This window comes from Amyelois transitella, chromosome 26, assembly GCF_032362555.1.
Source record: "Amyelois transitella isolate CPQ chromosome 26, ilAmyTran1.1, whole genome shotgun sequence".
NCBI lineage: Eukaryota > Metazoa > Arthropoda > Insecta > Lepidoptera > Pyralidae > Amyelois > Amyelois transitella.
Window position 1 is genome coordinate 2,171,832 of NC_083529.1, and position 24,969 is coordinate 2,196,800.

The 24,969-nt window shown below is 36.6% G+C and overlaps 1 protein-coding gene across 1 annotated transcript; it reads left to right on the forward strand.

Moving 5' to 3' along the window:
* LOC106138509 (trichohyalin) lies at positions 1-23,329 on the forward strand. The gene is made up of 10 exons (XM_060951880.1): positions 1-302; positions 2,865-3,041; positions 16,235-16,408; positions 16,852-17,039; positions 17,404-17,488; positions 18,020-18,176; positions 19,605-19,723; positions 20,554-20,648; positions 21,684-21,786; positions 22,334-23,329. The coding sequence occupies exons 1-10, from the start codon at positions 201-203 to the stop codon at positions 23,174-23,176; spliced, it is 2,043 nt and encodes a 680-aa protein (XP_060807863.1). The 5' UTR covers positions 1-200; the 3' UTR covers positions 23,177-23,329.
* Positions 23,330-24,969: the final 1,640 nt, after the last annotated feature.

Genomic DNA, 24,969 nt, shown 5'->3' on the forward strand with positions numbered 1-24,969 from the left:
CAAAATTTAAAAAATGCAACGGTACGAATCATAATTTAGTTGATTATTTATTTTATGCACTTTTTGTATACTAGTCAAATTTAACCAGTATCACTGTGCTAATTTTAAGCAGTTAATTTGCGCTCTATTTTTGCTATTGTTTAAGAACTGGTAAAATTTTCCCGCGTTATTATCGAAAGTAAACTTTCGCGCATATTACAATGCTGTCGTCGTCTGATATAGAAAGGCTAATTACGGTGAAAAGGTGTGAGATAATACGAGAAAAGTCGGCTCTCGGTTTGGCTCGTTCCACCGCAGTACAAGTAAGTATTCAAAAACTTGTAACCTGTTGATTTCACCACGAAGATTGGTAAGTTCTTACTTATCGATTTTTCGTCACCGCACGCAGTTCCGCTGTAAGTTTTTGATTGAAGTCCGTTGAAGTGTGTTTATATCGATTCAACTACATGTTACCTACCGTAATTGTCCTGGGATAATGTATTTAGGAAGTAAATAATATAGTGGTAGTGCAAGCAGTAATGTGCCGTGACAAATTACTTTACAGGCAGGCGGGGTTATTATGCGGCATTTGTATGTAAATAAGTGAGTGTAGTGCTAAGAACTGTGTGATGAAAGTTTTAATACTTCTAGGTTTCAAGTAAGTTACTTTCTTTTTAGGCACCTTCATATTATAAAGTCACCCCATTTTCTTTATCTATATGTATGTCGGAAATATTTTCTGGGGAAGGTTTATATATCTATAAATGAATAAATGATACCCGTTTGAAGCTGAGACGGGTTGCTAGTTGGTTGTAAAATATAGCAACTTTATAATAATTCTTATGTAATTTAAATGGTGTTTTACCAAAAATAACTGTCAGTTCTTTTGTGTACTAAGGTCAGAGTGTCAGAAAAGGTGCAGACATTTTTGAGAAATTTATTTAAAAAGATAAGAACTAAAAAATATAGCTGAGATTCTATTTGTCTGATGTAGCAAAGGTGATTGTAATCTCCAGAAAATAGACTGATTAAATATTTTAGTTTTTGTATTTGTATATTTCTTGAACATCAAGACAACACTTATGAAGGTGTCAAATAAGATATGAAAATAGCAAATCATTTTTTATATAGGTATAATGTTGTGGGCAAAAGCTATTCTATTAATAAATTTGATTAAAGTTAGATAACTTGGCAACCCAAGCACTAAACTTTAATGCCTAATCAATATGTCTTGGCATTTAGTGAACCCATTCCATGGAAAGACTTATTCTGTTACATAAAGTTCTATCTATCTTAGGGAAGATATATTTTCAAAGTTGATTAAAACTGCAATTTTTTATTCTGACTGATATTGCAGATTTTTGTTATAAATAAAATCATGCCTGTTTCCCAGAGGGGTAGGCAGATACTACATATTTACCACTTCCTGCTTTCTTTGTAGAATTATTAATAAAAAATAACTGAACATGGCCTATCAGTCTTTTCAAGACTGTTGGCTGTCTACCCCACAGGGGATGTGGATGTGATTATATGTATGTATGTATTATTAATAAATCATCAATATTTAAATAAAAATGTGCCTCCTTGTGCTTACTACTTAAGTAAGTTTTATTTCATATAACAAAGAAAAAATGGGGTCATTATCATAGGTACTTGAGTTATTCTCAAAATTTAGTTGGTGTTTATAAACCCATCACCAACAAACCCAATTACGTGAATTATAGTTGTGCAGTATCCTAAGTCTGTATGTAATCATATATCAGTGTGACATAAGCCAAGCATTAACCCAATAGCAAGGTTGTAATTGTCTAAAAATGATCAAAGGGTATTCGTATAATTTGATTAACTATTCACAAGTGTTCCTACGTCAGAATAGGTAAAAGGTTCATTAATATGTAGTTCATTAATACAAGACTGTAGGAAATTACAGTACTTAATAAAAAATAGCCATTTTAAGCTTTACAACTTTGAACCTTACACCTTTTGGACTAGATTTAAAATGAGTTAATTTTTTATTTAATGACTATGATGACCATCTAAGCGTATTGGTCATCTACCCTTACCTTGTAAAAGGCAGTCTTTTTATTTCGTTTAAAAATGTTGAGCCTACAATGCCTAAAGTGTTGTAAAAAAATTGTAAACGTCCATTAACAATAGAATAATTGTTATAAGTAAATCAGCAAAATATGTGGCCTTTCAGTCTTCCCAAGGCGGCGGGTACTGTCTATCCCATGAGAGATAAAGACGTGATTATGTGTATGTATGTAAGATTATTTGGTGTTATTATGAATTAATACAGTTTTTGATACCATGATGTGAGACTGAGTGAGACATAGTTTAAGTAATATTGAGTTGCGTTCTCACTTTTCCAGAGGTTAAGAGGAGTTTTGAAAATGAATAGATTGAATTCAGTTTAAACAGTTCTTCAACAGTCATTTATATAAAAAATTGGTCGTCAGAATTGGCTAGTGCCGTGTGGTTCCCGGCACCAATAAAAAAAAGAACAGGACGATTCCATCACATTCCCATGGATATCGTAAAAGGCGACTAAGGGATAGGCTTATAAACTTGGAATTTTGCTTTTAGGCGATAGGCTAGCAACCTGTCACTATTTGAATCTCAATTCTATCATCAAGCCAAAAAGCTGAACATGGCCTATCAGTCTTTTCAAGACTGTCGGCTTTGTATACCCTACAAGGGATATAGACGTGACTTTATGTATGTATGTATGTAGAATTGGCTACTACTTTCCTTTAAATTAAGCGTTCAAATATAGTTCGTAAGCCAAACGACCATCCATGGAGTCCGGATTCAGAATGTTTTTCAACATCAACTATACATAAATTCTGTAACTTATTACACAGAACACACAAAAATTGTTTCAGATAAAAGATGCAGACGATAACAACGTGCCAAACTTGAGAAGGGTTCAATTCGACAAATTGGCCAGCAATGGCGAGACGGAAGATAAGGAAGAAAGAGAAGACAATACTCGTGAAGAAGACAGGCATAACAGAGAAATAGACGAAAGAATTCCACCGGATTTGGAAAGGTATATCAGGGTAAGTGAATACTTCTGACAATTTTGTATAGAGCATCCGTTGTCCAATAGGTAATGTGCCCGGTTAAAAGCGTGGTGCGCATAAAGGCACAGGTTTAAGTCCCATCTTCTTTCTATTTACTAGTGCACATTAGTTTGAATACCAACCGATGATCTTACGCTGAGGGAAAACATGGTTATTAAATCTGCGCATTCGGAAGGGAGTCGCGTCGTGTTTACACCTGACTCACCCAATCCAGAATTTATCAAGGGCGTACCCCGGGTCTCTTTCCGAAGTGGTGAGGTGAAGGTGTACTTATCTGGTCTTAGTCTTTTTAGTTGGTAATTGAGTGGTAATGTTACTCTATTTAGTTCAGACTTTTTAGATTTTACCTGTTTCTCTTGCGTTTTTTTTTCGTTTGTCTTATTAATCTGATCCATCTGGTTTGGTTCCTAGCAAAACCCCAGGACAATATCTAGTATAGATATAAATTTCTTGCCAGATTTGTTACTAACTGCATCCTACAAGCGTAGGAGCATCATTGTAGTTAGTTGATTTGGCATTGCGTTGAAGTCACGCTCCATCAGTGAGACTGCGGTGTAAACCAACGTGAATATTCTAATAATAATTAAATAATAATTAAATAATTAAATATTCTAATAATAATTAAATATGTCATTTAATTATTATTAGAATATTCACCTACTAGGGATTTTGTTTCGGATACATTTTGAGCGGGATTGTGAGCCTGTAGTTAATACGTCACTATGTATGCATTCTGGTTGAAGTCGTTATTCTTCCTTGCATCAGCGCAGTCGGTTAAAGCACTTTTGTTTCTAGGAAATTGCATGTACCTACCTAATGAAAATGTAGGGCTATCACCATGTAATTTGTCATTGCTTATTGGCAATGTTCCAATAAGACCTTTGCAGTTGTGTTTTATTGTCAACAAAAACTAAACCTTTCGACTCAGTGATAAAGTATATTTTAATTCAAGCCACTAAGCCTTAATATATGAGAATAATGAATTTCCAGACACTCCTTACGGGAAGCCTACAAAACAAAAATTACATGCAAAATGGTTGCGGTAAATATGCGCATATCCGAACGGCACGCATTGTTTTGTAACTGCTATTGCTCACGCAGCTATTTAATATTTGTATTAATTAAAATCGCGGTCAAAAGCTATATTCTTCTACTGGATATTTCAAAGGATATGGTGTCACTTCTAACAATGCACAGTCGGAACTGTGGACTCGCCCCGTTAATACATACATACATACATACATATAATCATGTCTATATCCCTTGCGGGGTAGACAGAGCAAACAGTCTTGTAAAGACTGATAGGCCACGTTCAGCTATTTGGCTTTAAGATAGAATTGAGATTCAAATAGTGACAGGTTTCTAGCCCATCGCCTAAAAGAGGAATCCCAAGTTTATAAGCCTATCCCTTAGTCGCCTTTTACGACATCCGTGGGAAAGAGATGGATTGGTCCTATTCTTTTTTGTAATGGTGCCGGGAACCACACGGCACTGTAAAGTTACATCCGAACTTTGATGAGGCATTGAAAAATTGATTTTTCGCTCTTTATCATTATAAACGTGAAACGGGACTGCGTTTATTATACGCGCGATAAAAATGGCGTCGCGCGTGCCATGCTATGGAGGCATGACGGATGACATATGTCATGTGAAATCATATTAATGTCTGATTTCTAAACGTTGGTCTTACGGTGGGCGGAATCTTCACATTCACGATCACGATCCAATATGAGTTGGTTCCTATGCATAGGTTGCGGAGGCCCACCAGAGACGTTTCGTGTAAAAACCTGTCTTACACAATTTAGCATCGTTGTTATAGAAGACGCACCCTAGGCTCTTCTCTGAAGAGGTGAAGGCGCAGCAGGTACTAGTAACTATGGCCAGGAGGATGATGATGGTTCTCCATCGAAATCATGTCAAACGGAAGAGTAAGAGAGAGAAAAGATTAGAAATATGTCATATCAAAGATTGTGTATAGCCGCTTCTGGATATCCGTCAACCAAGTACCTACTCTTGGAACGAGGTCTGGACTCTTGCGAATCAGAAGCTCTTCTCCAGGTATGACACAAAGGGGGCAAACGCCGGAATAAATGAGAATGAATAAAGCAATAGGCAACATTCAAGAACCAACCGTTGTGTGAAAGTCTATTACTAATAGCTACCGGAAATTTTCAATCAATAAAAATCCACTAAAGATAAGATATGAAGGAAAGATAAAAATGTCTAATTTACTGCCTTCACTAAACGAAAAAGGTTGGCCAAATATAACAAAGCATGTATACTTAGCAACAAAAGTGTCAATTTTGTTACAAGTCTGTCTGGATTTTTGAAGGCGTTCAGGTAGCCACGTTGAAAGCTTCTATTTCTTCTTGACCGTGTTCTTCATTAGGACTGAAGGTCGAGTCCCTCCTGAAACTCTTTGACGGTTTTTGAGGCTATTCGCTTATAAGCTGTTCTGTCTTCGGCTTAGTCGTAACTATATTACTTATTTCTGCGGGAATTTCGGGAATTGTCGCTTAATGCACCACTTAATATACTTAATGAACTTACATGTCAAATATCAAGTTTCTAAACCCAGTATTTGAGCTGTACGTTGTCTGTCTCCGTCAGTTAGTCAATGAAATGCAGAAGAAGTTATGAATCTTATTCTATTGAATCATTTATATAAGAGTAACTTTCCTAAATAGCTGTTATTGTTCAAAATGCTCACTGTCAGTTTTCAAAAGTCCATTATTTATGTAATACATAACGTTGTTTGGGTTTGTAATGCGATTATATGCATTGTTTCGCACAAAAAGTGACGAAGCGTTGCGATGCTTTGTTCGTGCTGTGAATTTAGTGGAAGTACAGTTGGTGACAAAAGTTATTAGTTTAGTGGTATTTTCATCGGTCGTGTTACGTTTGCTTTGAAAAAAAAATCAAAATTTCATAGATCTGCTTCAATTATCATTATCCTACTGGCAATAGTCCTGTTTGCGTCCTCAGCTCTCGAGCCCGGGGTCCGCCTGTGACCATGATACTATATCTACTTTAAGACTTCAATTACCATTTTGTAGTAATTGTGTTCGTTCATTTTTATCTTTCTCACTTTGCGTGTTCCCAATTGCACCCTTCGCCACTATGCTTCGGACTTCTATTTAAAGACCATTGGCATGCATATTATCTTTTGCAACGTCAAGCCTTTTATTATACTGTTATACAAAATTGACATCTATATCATCCTTTTACAACTGAAAATAATATAAAAGGTAACTATCCAAAGTTGAGGGTTTAATCTAGAAATAAATTAGGCCATCTATATCGCTAAGTAAGGTCGCATTGTAATTGAAAAATGAATCAATAATTTCACATAAGTACAAACCAAAAGTAGTTTTCCAGCGACGAAAATAATGGAAATGGTTAAATTAATATTTCTACTTAATTAGCGTTTTCAATTACACACAACCTCAATATCAACGTCCCTTACGACCTCAATAGCGTGACAGGGGGTAACATTGTTTCGCGAGAAATAATTTTAACGATCCAATAATAGCCTAATAAGAACGCGATGTACTTACGCGTATATGTATGTGTGTTCAAACTTTGCTACTAATTTATTCCTCTTGAACTCATGAGTTCGTCATAATCGCTAGAGAAATAATGTTTAACAAAGTGATCAAGTAAGGCAATTTTTTTTAAATGACACGTCATATAAATTTCTATTCCCGCGGGAATTTCGTGCTGTTTTAGTGTACCTCTAAACCACACAAGGAACCTGCGTACCAAATTTCAAATCTCTAAATCTAGACCCCAGTTTGGACTATGCTTTGACTTGTTATGTCAGTAAGTGTCCTCTTTTATTTATTTCGATAGATAATTATTACTACTATCCTTACACTTTTAGCAATCCATAGGAGAGATTTCGTGAATAAGTGACGTAAGTGTTTAATTAATTAAAACAAGGCGTTATTGATTTTCTTGTTATATATATTTTAACATACATACATACATACATATCATCACGTCTATATCCCTTACGGGGTAGACAGAGCCAACAGTCTTGAAAAGACTGAAAGGCCACGTTCAGCTATTTGGCTTAATGATAGAATTGAGATTCAATTAGTGACAGGTTGCTAGCCTGTCGCCTAAAAAAGAATCCTAAGTTTGTAAGCCTATCCCTTAGTCGCCTTTTACGACATCCATGGGAAAGAGATGGAGTGGTCCTATTCTTTTTTGTATTGGTGCCGGGAACCACACGGCACATATATTTTAAAGTGATAAAATAATGTGAAAGACAATGAGCTGTTACTGTAAAATGTTCGTTAATATTTCTAGAGCAAGTTGTCTAATTAATTTAAACGTTCCATTATAAGCTTAGTTCATTTCGTGACGTGACGTATGAATTCCCCGAGGAATCTGCCTAATTGCAAAAACATTAACACATCTGGCGCTGCCTGTACCAGGCTCCCATACCAGCGTAGGAGTATGCGCGAATTTGAATCGTCCTTCAACCAACACCAGATATTATGTGATCGTCGCGACAGTCGCATGTTTTTCATTAAAATATTGCTGACTGTTACCTTCAGGTTACGATAGAGAGTGATAAAAGATGTGAATTTGTGGTTTACTCGTCTGAGTAAGTGTTTCAACTTTTGCTGTATAAGTATGTATTTAGCTTTTTAAGATGTTTTCGTTCTTATAGAGTTTATGTTTTAGATGTAATTCATTGTTGTTAGTCTTGGTTTGACTTAAAGGCAAATAAACAATATCAATGATGAGCGCTAAGCTGGTTTGCAAAGGCAAAACTTGGATTCTTTTAGGCGATTGGCTAGCAACCTGTCGTTATTGCAGATAACCAATTCCATCTCAATGCCGTTAAACTAAATGCGGCCTTCATCACCAGTGGCTCTGTCTATTCCGTGAGGGATAGACGTTGGACGTTGTAGATGGAATGTTAGCGTGTGTGTGGTTTGTAAAGTACTTTTTTTTCTTCTGCAAATTAGGCAATGTTATGCAAATGACAATGGCAATGCAAATGACAAACACCGATAAAAAAATAATTGATGCATTGATGCGAGTTAAAAAAACCTCGTGGGTTTTTTTGTATGATTTGTTCTCGAAATTCCCCGGGTCATTGAGCTTTTACAAGCTTTACCAAGAGCTTGACTTTGGAGTCGATGGTCGAATGGGTAAAGTGCCCAACTAAATAAGCATGATGCACAGGTACTTCTTCTACCGCTGCGACCAATAACTCCTTTCTGAGTTATGCACATTAGTTTGAATGCATACATACATATAACCCGTGTGTTATATACAATAACACCCAACACAAAAAGTGGTTCCCGGCACCAATACGAGAAAGAATAGGACCACTCCATCTCTTTCCCATGGATGTCGTAAAAGGCTACTGAGGGATAGGCTTACAAACGTGGGATTTTTTTAGGCGATGGGCTAGCAACCTGTCACTATTTGAATCTCAATTCTATCATTAAGCCAAATAGCTGAACGTGGCCATTCAATCTTTTCAAGACTGTTGGCTCTGTCTACCCCGCAAGGGATATAGACGTGACCATATGTATGTATGAGTGTACATATAATCACGTCTATATCCCTGAATACTAACCGTTAACGGTGAAGGAAAACATCGTGAGTAAACCTGCGCAATGAACTGCGGCAACTCGACGTCTAGCCATGATCCAATATGGTGCAGGTTTCCCTGGCAAGGTTATGATGGTCAGATGGGAATCGTGACGCGAAAAACCTAACGAATCCAAGGTCATAGTCAAAGGTGCACGCTGGACTCCTCTCTAGGAGAGGTGAGGAAGAATTCTAAGAGTAACATAAAAGAAATATACATTGCTGTGTGGTTCCCGGCCTTGAGAACAGGAACGCTCCATATCTTTTCCATGGATTCGTAAAGGAATACTAAGGGTAAGGCTAATTCACTTGGAATTTTTCTTGAAGGTGATGGGCTAGCAAACTGTCACTATTTGCATCTCAATTTCATCGTTAGGCCATACAACAGAAGGTGACATTTCAGCCTTTTCAAGGCTGTTGGTACTGTCTTTCCCGCAAGGCATGTACATTTTCACCTCACTTTACAAACAAGATCCTAACTGGGTTAGGATTCCCAAGTAAACAAGGTCACAAAAGTCAGACTGGAATGTAGTGTGAGTTTTGTTCTTTGTCGTTACCTATTCCTGGTTTGACTCATTTTTTTTAACTGTTTAATATTCCGACCTAAATGTTTTAATAGCGGCAATAATTTAAGCATGTTACCACACCTTTCAACAAAAAAAACTTCGCGATAGCACGCCAATTTCCGGTTACTGTATTATACTTCCATTATATACCCATTTGGGTAAATAATCGCTAATAGACTTGTATATAAATGTGCTGACTTAAGGTTATATTATACGTACAGGCCAGTGAGACGATGACGCATTTGATTTTTGTGAACACAGAGCAAAGGCCGCAGTAAACCCTAAGGGCGCAGTTTCTTTGCTTAAAAAATGTTTGAAGTTTTTTTAAGTTAGGCTTTTAGTTGTGATACTAGGTTAGGCCCCGGAAATCGACATCAATGAGAAAGCATACTTAAAGAGATTTATGAATGTGAATGAATGAATGATCCAAAGGGTCTTTTGATCTTCATGTGAACACAATGTTCGAGAGGTTGTTACAAGTGAAAGAATTGAATATCTGTAATATTTTAAATGCAAAAGTTTGTAAGAGTGTGTGTATCACATCCACGCAAAAACTGAACGGATTTTGATGAAGTTGAGTAGGTATTCGGATTAATATAACCTGGAGTAATATACAGGGTACATTTTATTCCGTATTTCCCACGGGTGTGAAGCCCCGGGCATCTCGCCTTCTAAAATATAGTGTCATCTAATTGTAGGATGAGAATTAAATAGATATTGTTTCTCTTAAAGAATCTAGATTAAAGTCGTTACTGGATTTGGGGCAAAATAAACTTATTGGACTAAAAGAGTGCTATGGATTCTACATTTCCTTTGTTCCATCAAATAAGATTTATGTGGGCGAGTCACGCGTCGCAAAATATTTTTATCCGCCATCGCAAACAAAGCCGGGTGCGGCCGGGAGCGGCCGGGAGTGGTGGGTGGGAAACATTACACAAATTAAATCTAAGTGACCTATAAAGAGGTAAAAGTAGGTGTTGTAGTTTTACGGAAAAATACTCACAAGTCTAAAGTTTCAGAAAGATGAACGCCCATAGAGTTAAAATGCCAAAATGTAGAATTTCCCAGACTGTTGCGAATTGTCACTATTTGAATCTCAATTCTATCATAACGCCAAATAGCTCAATGTGGCCTATCAGTCTTTTCAAGACTGTTGGCTCTGTCTACTCCGCAAGGGATATAGACGTGATTATATGTATGTATGTAAGTATGTTGTTTTTTAGATTCGTGTCAAAAAACACTTAGAATATTTCAAAATGCAGTCAATAAAGCTATGACGATTGAAGTGAAATATAAAAACAAATATCACAAAATGAAGTTGGCAACCGATAAACGTATATTAGGTACGGTTAGTGGTTGCCAGCAGTAACATTAGTTCTTCAGACAACTCCTTCCTCCGTCCTTCGACTCATCTTTCACCTTCTACTTTAATACCTTCGTGACTTACGATTTGTTTTACCGCGCCATTGTCCTGAAACAATACATCGCTTCCCTCTATTTTATAGCTTGCTTTCAGTTCGCGAAAACCTGCCGAGAAATTAACACGTTCGTTCAGGCGTTAAGAGAATATATTTATTTTACCTTAACCATGTCATACGTAATACTGTAAAGTTATTTTATAGTGAAAATTTTGACGTAACTGTAGTAAGAAAATCTACAGAAGAATCGATTCATTTGTTTAGGCGTTAAGACTCGTATATTATTATTATTTTATATACTTGAACTGTGTCATGATTTAAGTGAAAATTTAGCCTTAATTATGTTTAACTTTTAATGCTTTTAAAAGTTTAAGTGTAGATATTTATCTGTAGGTATAAATGTAGTGTAAAAATGGAATTAACCGATTGTGTATTTGGTTGAAAAGTGGAACATGTTGTGGTTTGTGGAAATGAAACAAAATGGACAGCGCTCAACGACCAAACGTAAGCTGCATGAGTTTGAATATTGTCACGTGTATGTATATCCGTTGCGGGGTAGACAGAGCCAACAGTCTTGAAAAGACTGAAAGGCCACGTCGGCTGCATGGCTTTATGATGGAATTGAGATTCAAATAGTGACAGATTTATCTTATATCTGTATGTCCGACTGTGTATATGTTTCTTCTTCCTCCTGGCTTTAGTCCCGGTTGCATCCTCACCACTCTAAAAAGGAGGCCAGGGTATGCCTTTGACAATGGATCCTGGATTGGGTGCGTCAGGTTTTTACACGAAGCGACTTCCTTCGCAGGTTAACCTAACCCGTATTGGATCGATCATGGTTACACACCCAGTTGCCTGAATGTGCAGGTTTTCTCACGATGTTTATTATCACCGTAAGAGCATCAGTTAGAAATCAAACGAGTGTACCTTCATACATACATACATAAAATCACGCCTCTTTCCTGGGGGGGTAGGCAGAGACTACCTTTTTCCACTTGCCACGATCTCTGCATACCTACTTCTTTCGCTTCATCCACATTCATAACTCTCTTCATGCAAGCTCGGCGGTTTCGGGTACCTTCATAACTTCGAAAAAGTACATGGCCGAAGTGGGATTTGAATCTGTTTCTTTCTGCGCGCATTTTAACCGGACGCCTTACCAATTCGACCATCGACGCTTCAAAATTTATGTGTGTAGGTATGTATAGACATACTAAATACACATACAATACATAGGTATTTAATAGAGATAACTGAATGGTAGGCACTTTTGTATGTTTGTCTGGAAATCGCGTATAGCTCGGAATCATTTGCAAAGAATCAAACTCATGACCTTTCCTGGGTTGAAAAACATATTTCTTTTCATCGTGTTACAAGACAGTTGCGTGCCGAAATAACATAATAAATAAATGATCGTGAACCGAATTGGAACCTACCTTGAAGGACTATGTCATAACTTATGGAACCGCCGACATAAATTGACGAGAAAACAGAAGACAGGTTAAGCTAATTGTTAACAGTGAGGTTGTTTGTGATATTTTTCAAAAACATTTTATTTTTAGACTTTTCCTTGGGCCTTCGTATTCCATGTTACTTCCGAAGATCTTGTTTATTTATGAAAGACATTAATAGGAATAGGCTAAATTACTATTTTTCTACAGCTGTAATAATTTTGTTTCACGTCACTTTTTTAACATGTAGAAGTACCTACCTTCTGAAATGAACTTTTGCTTGCGACTTTGCCGCGTGGTTTCTTTTACTATGAAAAGTAACCTATATTTGTTCTCAGGGTCAACTCTATAACTTTCTCATCTTTTATCAAAATCGGTTCAGTGGTTTATGTGTGAAAGCGTAACAGACAGAGACAAGCAGAGTTACTTTCGCATTTATAATCTTATTAGCTGGCATTGCTCTTAAGGAATTAAGCCAACATAAATAATCTACTGCTTTTAATTTCTGAAATCATTTTTGCACACAGAGGTCCTTTCCTCAACCCAATGGTAGACTGTCAGATAATGCTACTAGCCTTAAGCCCGCCTATTGTACTTTACAATTTGTAAATGTGACACCCGTGTGTGTGATTTTATGGATGGATAGATATCCATCCATAAAATCAGGTCTATATCCCTTGCGGGGTAGGCATAACCAACAGTGTTGAAATGTTAAATGTTACAATAAAGAATTAATAAAATAGAAAAAGAAATTAAGCGTCAATTCTCTCCTCTCGTTAATTTATGTCTTTGGTCTGAAAATAGGGAACACACGCCAAGCTAGAAGCAAAACTTCGTTAGATGGTATTCGATTAGATAAGGCGAAAACTTTTTATTGCCTCGAAAGTTGGTCGCGGTTTAACTGCGATTTGTAAATGATCCTTGAATCGATTTAAATAGGCTGTTGGTGTCAATTTTATTATAGGTAGATTACATACATACATCTAAATATAATACTCGTATACTAGAGGCCGCCCGCGACTTCGTCCGCATGGAAACCCTATCAATCCTGTGGGATAAAAAGTAGCCTATATGTTATTCTGGGTCTTCAGCTACCTATATACCAAATTTCATCGTAATCGGTTCAGTAGTTTTTGCGTGAAAGAGTAACAAACATTCATACTGACATACTCACAAACTTTCACATTTATAATATTAGTAGGATGTTTATATCCCTTGCGAGATAGAGCCATCAGTCTTGATGACTGAAAGGCCACGGTCAGCTGTAGGTATGACTTTTTGACGGAATTGAAATTCAAACAGTGACAGGTTGCTAGCCCATCGTCTACAAGAGAAATCCCGTTTTTAAGTAATCCCTTAGTCGCCTTTTACGACATCTATGGAAATTATATGGTTCTTTTCTTAAGTGTCGGAAACTACACGGCGCCAGAAAATATTCGATTTTATCAAGGTATGTTAATGCCTTTTCCACATAAGTACAACATACAGTTTTGATACAAATGTCACTCGCCGTCTTCAATTAACTTCATAAACATCTCAATTACACATCGACTTGCATTATACGACGCGTGAAAATTGCAAAAAGTGTACAACACATATGTAGTTTGTAGTGCGCACAAGATGTGCATTTAATTGAGCCGTTAATTGTACGTGAATTATTGGGTGTAGACACGCGAGTATGTGACGTTATGTGAAGACTATTGGCGCGGAAAAGTCGAGTGATTGATCGGTTTTTAATTACCAATAAAGTTGGTAATTAAATTGGCCGTGCGGTTCCCGGCACCAATACAAAATGTATAAGACCGCTCAATCTCTCTCCCATGGATGTCGTAAAGGCGACTAAAGGATAGACTAACTAAGATAGGATTCTTTTTTTTGGCGATGGGTTTAGCAACCTGTCAGTATTTGAATCTCAATTCTATCATTAAGCCAAATAGCTGATCGTGGCCTATCAGTCTGTTGGCTCTGTCTACCCCACAAGGGATATAGACATGACCATATGTATGTATGTATGTATGTTGGTAATTAAAATACTAGCTCTCGCCTGCAGCTCCGACCATATGAAAAGTATCCCATGTCATTGTCCGTACTTCATAGTAGCCTATGTTCTCTCACTCTGATCGAGGATAATTAACTATACATACATACATACAAAAAATCATGTAGAATATAAATTCCTTTCTAGGGGTGCTTCGATCAAGTCAGGAAACTTTAGATCAAAAAAACTTCCAAGTTTTTTTTTACTTGATCGAAGTAGGGGTACATACATACATACATAAAATCACGCCTCTTTTTCGGAGGGGTAGGCAAAGACTACCTCTTTCCACTTGCCACGATCTCTGCATACTTCCTTCGCTTCATCCACATTCATAACTCTCCTCATGTAAGCTCTGCGGTTTCGGGCACTTTTGACCTGACCCTTTACAATAATTATAACCATAACGAACCATCTTAACAACATAATTAACTATATTTATAAATAAATATATAATAGCCACATAATCTGAACTTTTCCTTCATTTCCTCGTCTAAATTTTTTACTGGATTCTGTCCCGCGCCACTCATCTCCAGAGATGGCCCGCTGTGAGCGTTAATTCGTCTTTTCACCTACTTTGTATTCATATAAATTGATCAAAACTGAGAGTCTCTCCCTTATCTTTACGCATTCCTGGTTCACAATCCACCATAGAGCTCCCAGGCCTGGGGTCTACTTAACTGATGGGTTATGCCAGTGCCTCTGCTTGAATTAAATGAAAATCCCTTAATTTTTCTGTTCCCTTAGGAATTTTGATGTATTAAAAGGGGAAAAAACATAGCATGTATGAGCATGAGCATAGCTGAACGTGGCCATTCATTCTTTTCAAGACTGTTGGCTCTGTCTACCCCGCAAGGGATATAGACGTGACCATATGTATTTATGAATAAAAACATTATGACGCTATAATTTATACATACATATAGCCTCTACAGATAGTTTTTAACTCTATGAGATTAATGTGATATCGATGAGTTTCTAAGAAACATGCGATTAAGTGTAACTAAATAAGAATTTGTAATTATCGGGTATGCTCTGATTAACTGCTAGTCTGCATCTAAATTACTTTCGCGTAATGACTGTACCCATTTGTAGATTGATTGAAGATTGCACCGCATATATTTATAACTTACTAGCTGTGCCCGCGACTTCGTCTGCGTGGTATAATTATTTTGGACATCATTCAAGCTCTCAAGGTTGAATATTTTTCCCCGTTTTTTTCACATATTCCATTTTTTCTTTGCTCCTTATAGTTGCAGCGTGATAATTTCAATTATATCTATTTAAAAATAATGAGATAAGTTGCTTTTTATAGTGGTTTACGAATCGAAAGATTTTTGAATTTCCAAAGTGAAAGTTTGTGGTTAAGTAAATCCATACGTAAGGGACAGGCTTATAAACTTGAGATTCTTCTTTTAGGCGATGGGCTAGCAACCTGTCACTATTCGAATCTCAATTTAATCGTTAACCCAAACAGCTGCACGTGGCCTATCGGTCTTTTCAAGACTGTTTGCTCTGTCTACTCCGCATGTGATATAGACGTAATTTTATGTATGTATGTTAAATCCATGCCTAGCTGTGTACTTTCTGGCGTTTTATGCGTGTGAACGGTCTGAAAACTGAAGTCGCCGCAGATCGGGGATAGTGGATAAAAATGTATGAGGTGCAACGGGAACTGCGCAAAAGTGAGAGAGAGAGTTCACGGCATTTTCAAATGCTATCATATAAACTATTTCTATTTACATATATTTAACGGCCTCTGTGGCGCAGTGGTAGAACGCTTGTCTGTGACACCGGAGGTCCCGGGTTCGAATCCCGGCCAGGGCATGATGAGAAAAGAACTTTTTCTGTTTGGCCTGGGTCTTGGATGTTTATCTATATAAGTATTTATTATAAAATATAGTATCGTTGAGATAGTATCTCGTAACACAAGTCTCGAACTTACTTCGAGGCTAACTCAATCTGTGTAATTTGTCCCGTATATATTTATTTATTATTTATTTCTACCTATGAAAATATTTTGGTACCGAATGTTTTGATACTTACATATCTAAATAAAAAAGTCTTTTTTTTTAATTTTCAGCGCTACATCGGCCTGCCAGTGATGTTGAAAGCAGGGGAGTACTCACCCAACAACCCACTCATAAGGGCTGAGAGAAGTTCGGGCGATGTGTTATTGGGGCTGGGGGAATATGAACGCAGAAGGAATACGCTGCGAAAACTCAGGCAACAACAGTATCGGGAATATCTGGATCAGGTAAAAATAAATACAATAAAATGTATATGGGTTCAGGTTTGTTACAATTCTAAATCTTTATTGCAGCACAATAAATGACAGCAAATATACAATCATGTATGAAAAACATAGCTGGATACATATCAAGTAACCTGTAAATTGCGTATAAAACTTAATAGGCCATGTTCCGCTGTTAGGCTTAACGATTATTTAAGTAAGAAATGATGAATCATTTCGCCGCTTGCTATCTGAATAAAAAAGAATAAACCTTCGGGACAAATAACACAGGTTGAGCTAGCCTCGAGGTAAGTTCAAAACTTGTGTTACGAGAAACTCAACTCAACGATTGTATATTTAATAATAATGCTTATAAAGATAAACATCCAAGACTCAGGTCAGTCAGAAATAGTTTGTCTCTCAGTCATATAATGCCCTGGCTGAACATTATTTGCTATATATTACAGCAAGCTAAAAAGAAGCAAGAGGAGAAGGAACGCGCAGAACGGGAGAGAAGAGAGCGAGAGGAGAAAGAGAGGGAACGAGAAGAGAGAGATCGCGAGCGGGAAAGAGAGAGGGAACTGTTGGAGCGAGACAGGGAGAGTCCGAGGCGGCGCATGAGCGTCGGCTGCGGCAATAGTCCGTATTACATCAAGTGAGTATTTTTATTCTATTTATTATTGGTTCTTGACACAATAGGACCACTCCATCTTTTTTCCATGGATGTCGTTAAAGACGACTAAGGGATAGGCTAATAAACTTGGGTTTCTCTTTTTAGGCGAGAGCTAAGAACCTGTCAGTATTTGAATCTCAATTCTATCATTAAGCCAAACAGCCGAAGTGTATGTGTGAAAAACAAAAAGTGGCCTATCATTCTTTTCTAGACTGTTGGCTCTGTCTACCCCGCAAGAGATATAGCCGTGACTATATACATGTATGAAAACTTAAATGTACAAGAATTTCCATATAGATTTCCATACAAATTGTGATCTTATAAGACTTTGTTATCTTCATTTCAGCAAAGTAGACACAGGAGTGCAAGTGGATTCGATTCGGTGTCCTCTATCTGTCGCTGTGCAGACCGACGATGCTGATCTTTATCAGGTGAGAAACAGCTGGTTTTTATGAAATAACAGTTTCTCACCATAATTCTCAGTATAATTAATAGATTTGTGTTCAACGATGCTCAGTTGATCTTATTTTGTTTTGCGCAAGAAATAGCTTTTGTATTATTTTAGAATCACATAGAGGAGTTTTATTGGAACTTATTTCTAAAAGAGATGAAGGGTTTGTATGTTACCTCATTCAGAGATGAAAATTTGTATCTTTTTCTACGAAATTATTCTTCCTAGACGCCTAGAGGTGTATTTTTTTAATCCTCGGCGTGTCGACATCCCTGCAACTATGAACATGGCAATACTTGTACATTCAAGTTTTCATACATGTATATAGGTCACGGCTATATCTCTTGCGGGGTAGACAGAGCCAACAGTCTAGAAAAGATTGATGGGCCACGTTCGGCTGTTTGGCTTAATGATAGAATTTTTCCACTATACAATACAATATTTTGCCACTTTGACTCAGCCTCATTTGTGATTGTAATTTTTTGTTTTTGTTTTTCTTTTTAATATCTAGATGCCCACATCGCCAACAAAAACTCAGTTGACGGAGGCGGAGCGCGAGCTGTCTCCGCGGAATGTCGCTCCGGACGAGCGGAGACTCCAGCCGGCGTGGGGGGACAAGTGGAAACACGATTCGGTGGAAAGGAGACGGAGTTATGGAGACTTCGATGGTAAGAAATTACATACATACATACATACATATTGTCACGTCTATATCCCTTGCGGGGTAGACAGAGCCAACAGTCTTGAAAAGACTGAATGGCCACGTTCAGCTATTCGGCTTTATGATAGAATTGAGATTCAAATAGTGACAGGTTGCTAGAACATCGCCTAAAAAAAAAAAAGAATCCCAATTGTGTCAGCCTATCCCTTAGTCGCGTTTTACGACATCCATGGGAAAGAGATGGAGTGGTCCTATTCTTTTTCATTGGTGCCGGGAACCACACGGCCCACACGGTAAGAAATTAAAATAAATAAATATAATTAGGTAAATCTATACTAGTATTATAAAGCTCAAGAGTTTGTTTGTTTGAACGCGCTTATCTCGGGAACTATTGGTTCGAATTGAAAAATTCTTTTTGCGTTGTATAGACCATTTGTTGACATCAACAATATAGAGCCTACATAGGCTTTAGGCTATATAACATCACGCTGCAACTATAAGGAACAAAGAAATAATGGAAAATGTGAATAAAACGGGGAAAATTTCATCATCTTTGAGGGCAATTTATTCAATGATGCCCAAAATAACTTTTCCATGCGGACGATGTTGCGGGCACAGCTAGTATATACATATGGGACAAATTACACTGATTGAGTTAGCCTCTAGACCCAGCGGTTTAGCTGCGAAAGCGGAAGAGACGTGATTTTTTTACAAACTTTAATAACATAACAAATGATCATGACCACTTCCCGTGCGGGGTAGACAGAGCCAACGGTCATTAAAAGACGGAAAGGCCACCTTCAGCTAACTTCATTCGGTGTTCACAAACTTTCACCCCCAATTTCAGTATTTTATGGGTTAATTTTTGAAAAAAAAAAGTATCCAATGTTACAATGTGGATTTTAATAATGTAAATATACGGAACATAAAGACTTTCCCATTTATAATTTATATTAGTAAGGTTTCTCTTTCTCACACCTTCCAGACTACATACATATATTTTTTTGACGGCCTCTGTGGCGCAGCGGTTATACGCTTTTCTGTGACACCAGAGGTCCCGGGTTCGAATCCCGGCCAGGGCACGATGAGAAAAGAACTTTTTCTGATTGGCCTGGGTCTTAGATGTTTATATATATAATTTTTTATTATAAAATATAGTATCGTTGGGTTAGTATCTCGTAACACCAGTCTCGAACTTACTTCGAGGCTAACTCAATCTGTGTAATTTGTCCTGTACATATTTATTATTTATTTATATTTTCGAATACATGATCTTACAAAACATTCAAATAGACGTCATTTTACGTAAACGTCAGTCAGTTTTACGAATTGTACACAATGAGACAATATTAGTAGGTGTAAGTTAGTTAAAAAGAAAAAAAAAATCATATTTATGTATTCTCTTCTACTAGCATTTTAACTATTGTTTCTTCAGAAGGACCTCCTTCGCCTCGCCGCAGTGGTTCCCGGTTCCCGTCAGACCTGAGGCACTCGCACACGCCGTCCATATTCGACGCGGACGCCATTCACATGAGGAACTTGCAAGCGGAAAAGGTGATATATATAAATAAATATAAATATATACAGGACAAATTACACAGATTGAGTTAGCCTCGAAGTAAGTTCGACACTTGTGTTACGAGATACTAACTCAACGATACTATATTTTATAATAAATACTTATATAGATAAACATCCAAGACCCAGGCCAATCAGAGAAAGTTCTTTTCTCATCATGCCCTGGCCGGGATTCGAACCCGGGACCTCCGGTGACACAGACAAACGTACTACCGCTGCGCCACGGAGGCCGAATATAGTTACATATATACAGATATATTCACTTCTATATCCTTTGCGGGTAGATAGAGGAAAAAGTCTCAAATATAATGAAATGCCATGTTCAACTGTATGGATTAAGATTTAAATAGTGACAGGTGGCTAGCGCATCGCCTAAAAGAAGAATCCCAAGTGGATAAGCCTATCCCTTGGTCGCCATTTCCAACATCCGTGGGGAAGAGATGGAGTGGTCCTTTTTCTGTTCTTTTTTTTTCTATTGGTGTCGGGAACCACACGACACTTTACAAAGGTTATATAGTAATCTACCAATCAACTTTCCAACCGTTGGTCTGATTTCGATAAAATTTTATATCTGTATGTCTGTCTGTATGTCAAGAAAATTGTCTTAATTCTGAAAATTAAATAATTTTAAATAAAGCAAAGTATATGATTCAAAAACTTACAAAAGTATGGTTTTTCCCACGATTTTTATACTTTATTATATCGCCTTGAATTGTATTTTATTAGGCGTTAATATATTATTTATAATCAAGTTGATACTCTCAAATTTTTATACACATCCAACGTAAATGCCATTTGATTTTCAGGAGGCCGCAGAGCGTAGGCAGTTCTACCAACAAGAATTGAAGAATCAAATTATGGAGCAGCAGAGAATTAAAGAAGAGAGAAAAACTAGAGAAAAGTACGTATACATTACACATTCATCTATACTAATACTATAAAGCTAAAGAGTTTGTTTGTTTAAACGCGCTAATCTCAGGAACTACTGGTTCGAATTGAAACATTATTTTTGCGTTGAATAGACTATTTATCGAGGAAGGCTTTAGACTATATAACACATCACGCTGCAAATATAAAGAGCAAAGAAATAATGGAATATGTGAAAAAAAAACAGGGAAAATTATTTATTATTGAGGGCTTCAATGATGCCCCAAATAAATATTCAACGCGGACGAAGTCGCGGGCACAGATAGTTAATTATAAAAAAAAACATTTAGTGCAAAATATATAAATAAATGGCCTTGTGGTTTCGAACCACTTCATATCTTATTCCTTTACGGTGTAGATAGAGCTTACAGTCTCATAAGGACTGTAAGGCCACGTTCAGCTGTCTGGTTTGATGATGGAATTGAGATTCAAATAGTGATAGGTTACTAGCCTTATAGCTAGCTATAGCTAGTTCATACTTTAATTCAAAATTTTAATTCATTAGGATACTTTATATCGCTTAATAATTGTCAAAACGTATGGTTTAACATTGGTTGACGTCAAATAAATTACTTATAACTAAGTTTACTGCCGCTTCCAGGGCGTCAGTGCAGAAGAAGCGGTAACAAACTGCACTGCAGCATTTTCTTCAACGACGTCAACTTCACAATTATCCAAACTTAGAATAGAATGTAGATTTATTAGGCCATTCCCTTGTCTAGACTCTCCTTGTTTAGTCCTTGTCTAGTAATTTTAAAGCGATAGTCTTGGGCTCGACCGCCACCAAATGGAAGATCTTCCTGTAGGCCGGAGTGACGCCTGGGGAAAAGCGCGACCGACTATGTTATGTCGGAGATTGTATCTATGCTCCAATTTGTAAAATCTTTGCTTGCGCGATTTAGACTGTTCGCTGTTTTTTTTTACTTATAGCGTCTAGTGATTGGTTGTTGTGACTTGTGACCATTATAATTTATATTATTATTTGAAGTAATAATAAAATATCTTTCAGAATGCTAGAACAAGCTGAAATGCGTCGCCTCGAAGAACAATTGCGGATGTTGAAAATGGCGCAAGAACGCGAAGTCGGGAAACAGAGGGAAATTAACGCCGCGGTAAGATATAAGCTATAGATATGATAGATTACATATATAATCACGTCTATATCTCCTGCGGGGTAGACAGAGCCAACAGTCATCAAAAGACTGAAAAGCTACGCTCAGCTGCCCGGTTTAAGGATAGAGAGATTCAAATAGTGACAGGTTAAGAGAGGAATCCCAAGTATATAAGCGTTTCCCTTAGTCGCCTTATACTACATCTACTCTTTTTCATTGGTAAATGTGATATGATAGATTGGCTACTTCAAAATCACATTGGACTTGCTGACGCCAAATTATAACTTTTTTAGTATTAGAAATGTCATATCGATATATGTAGATGATGATGGAAAGATTCACTCGATCTATAAAAAAAAAAAGAATTTAAAAATCCGTTGTAGTTTTAAAGTTCTAAGTTTACATTGAAGTGGGACAGATGCGGGAAGAAACTTTGTTCAAACTATGTAGTGATAGTGACAAAAAAAATTTATTATGTCTCAACACAACAAACTCAACGAAAACATTCTACACACAGATTTGGAACATTTCTTTAAAACTGTTACAGATAAACGCTGAGAACTTGGAGTACACGAGAAAGCGCAGCGAACTACAAAAGGAGATCGATTCAGAACAAACTTCCCTGTTCCGAGCCGCCACGCACCCCCCGCTACAGCCACTCAGAATGACCACCTCTCACAGTGACTCCTTCAACCCCACGAAATTACCATTTTACTACCCCCGAGTTAAAGATAAACCGTTTTCCATGAATGATAAACCGTTTTCCACGAATGATAAACCGTTTTCCATGAATGATAAACCGTTTTCCACGAATATTCCAGACGATTCCATATTCTCGCCTAACTATGATGTCGATAGTTATCTTAGAAAAAACCTTAATTTTAAGAACGTTAACCGTTTCGATGCAAAGAAGGTTGCTGTTAATGACAAAAATAAATTTGATACTAAACATTACGATGGTACGCATAAAATAACCGAATTACATGATAGGAATAAGTTTAATAGTAATGTAGATGACGTGTTTGGTGCTTTAGAAGAGAAAAGTAGGAATAAAAATTTAGATTTAGACAAAAAAGTGATAGTAGAAAAAGCGTTGGTACACGCGCCTCAAGTTAAACTACCGAAATTATGTTTAGAAGATGACACGCCAATTCCGGTTTTACGACATTCGCCCGTATCGTCAGGCGATAAAGTCGATAATAAGTTGAGCGATGCGATGAAAAAGGTAGAAGACAAATGGAAGGTGCCAGCTGTACAGAAGAATATATTGAGGTCTTTGCCAAACGACGAAGGTAAGAATGTAAGTATTTTGACGCAATTGGGTTCTATAAGAAGGCAATTGCAATTGGAACAGTTGAAATTGGACAGGATGGGGAATGGCGACGCTTGATCTCTAATTTGTAGTTTTAAGATGCAATAGACGCGTACAGTCAACCGCAAATGGAACTATGACGCGGTAATATAGACGAATCTGTGTAAGTGGATGTGATGTTCACTGTACTATACTAGCTTCAGGGAAAAGTGTCCGAAATTAACATATTCGCCCGTTCATTCGTAAATGGATCTTAGTTAGTGGTACTTATACAATAAAGCACACAATCTTCAAATGTTTCTATATTTAAGGATTGTGTGCTTTATCGCAACACTTTAAGATCCATTTTTGACGGTATTAAAGTGAAGATGGTTTGTGTTTGATTTTGTTCTGATATGTAAATATGAACGCTTCCAAGCCTTATTTTTATATATGAATGGCATAACTATTGAATTCGAATTTAACATAAACATACTATAATCCTTTGAACTGTACCTAATGAGAAAAATATCAATAATTTGCGATTCCCATGACATGACACACAAAGTGCATTTTATAATTTACCTTTTTTGATTGTTTCAATTTATTAAACATGCTGTAATGTGATATGTAAATATTTTATTATAAATAGCTCTTGAACCTTGTGACCCGCTTTATAAGTTTAGATCTGGGCCGTTAAGTATTATCCATTAATTTATTTTACTAGCTCTAAGTGATAAATTTAATCTTCCTAAATTACCAAAAACATGTCCATTTGAAATAAAGGCAATTCATAATTTCAGAATTGCGGTATACCTTAAGTTTGAATGTTTTACGCACTTTATACTTATGACGTAAGTTTATCTGTGTCCAAGGTTTTATTAAAATTTATTTCTGATCTAAGTTTCATAAATAGACTGTTTTTTTTTTGTATAGAAAACTTTTATACAAGGGGCTAGATACAAACTGTTTTGTATAAAATCGAAAATTTGATAGTCTACCCCTTGTCCTTCCTATTGTAATTTTATCTTGTTATTGTCGAAATAGGATTAATATAAGCGAGTTGTAAAGCTGTTAATTAACACTCAAAAATTGAGATACAACAGGCTATTTGACAAAGTTCTAACAACTATCTTAGGGTATTTATTTGTTTAAAAGAAGCCCTAAAAAATAATTTTCTTTCTTTATTTTAGCTATTTTATTAAAAAATCCAAAAAGAAAATGCCATATTCAAATATGCCGCCAAAACGCGACTTTTAGCAATATGGCGGCCATGGCATGCTGTGACGTAAATTCCGCATAAAATATCATACAGAGCTTGTTGGTGTTTATAATAGTTTTGATTTTCTCTTGTTTTATTTAACTTGTTTTATGTAACTTTAATTTTGATGTAACTTTTGATGTGACTTTAACTTTAATAATGACGTGGCGTCATATGTGTGAAAATTATTAAAATTAGTTCCTATAAATGTGGTGCAGTGCCTCAATGCACTAATACAACAATAAAAACGCCAACCATTATTGCATCTACTTTTGGTAGCTTTCGACTGTCAGCTTTCTCGAAATTGGTTTCCATTATAAATACATTATATAAATACCTATGTTATCTGAGCAATCCTGAGCGATAAAACACTTATAAAATCTTGAAAAATTATAGCGAACACCAAGGAACGGTACGATACACAGCCTGTTTATGCGTAATCTACGTCACAAGCCAATCACGGTCGTTTTATTTACGTGACAGCTGCATAAAAAATCTAATTTTCGGAGACGGATTTTGTTAAAATAATGCAATATTTTTATCTCGCGTTATTACAAATCGCTCCAAAAAAATAATATTAAGACTGATGACATAAAAGAAATGTATATTTTTATTACAGTCAAATAGCCTA

Coding starts and splice junctions, on each gene's coding strand:
- LOC106138509 (XM_060951880.1), top strand. CDS start 201: ATGCTGTCGTCGTCTGATATAGAAAGGCTAATTACGGTGAAAAGGTGT. Junction 18,177..19,604: donor GAGTTATGGAGACTTCGATG/GTAAGAAATTAC, acceptor TTGTTTCTTCAG/AAGGACCTCCTTCGCCTCGC. Junction 21,787..22,333: donor AGAGGGAAATTAACGCCGCG/GTAAGATATAAG, acceptor AAACTGTTACAG/ATAAACGCTGAGAACTTGGA.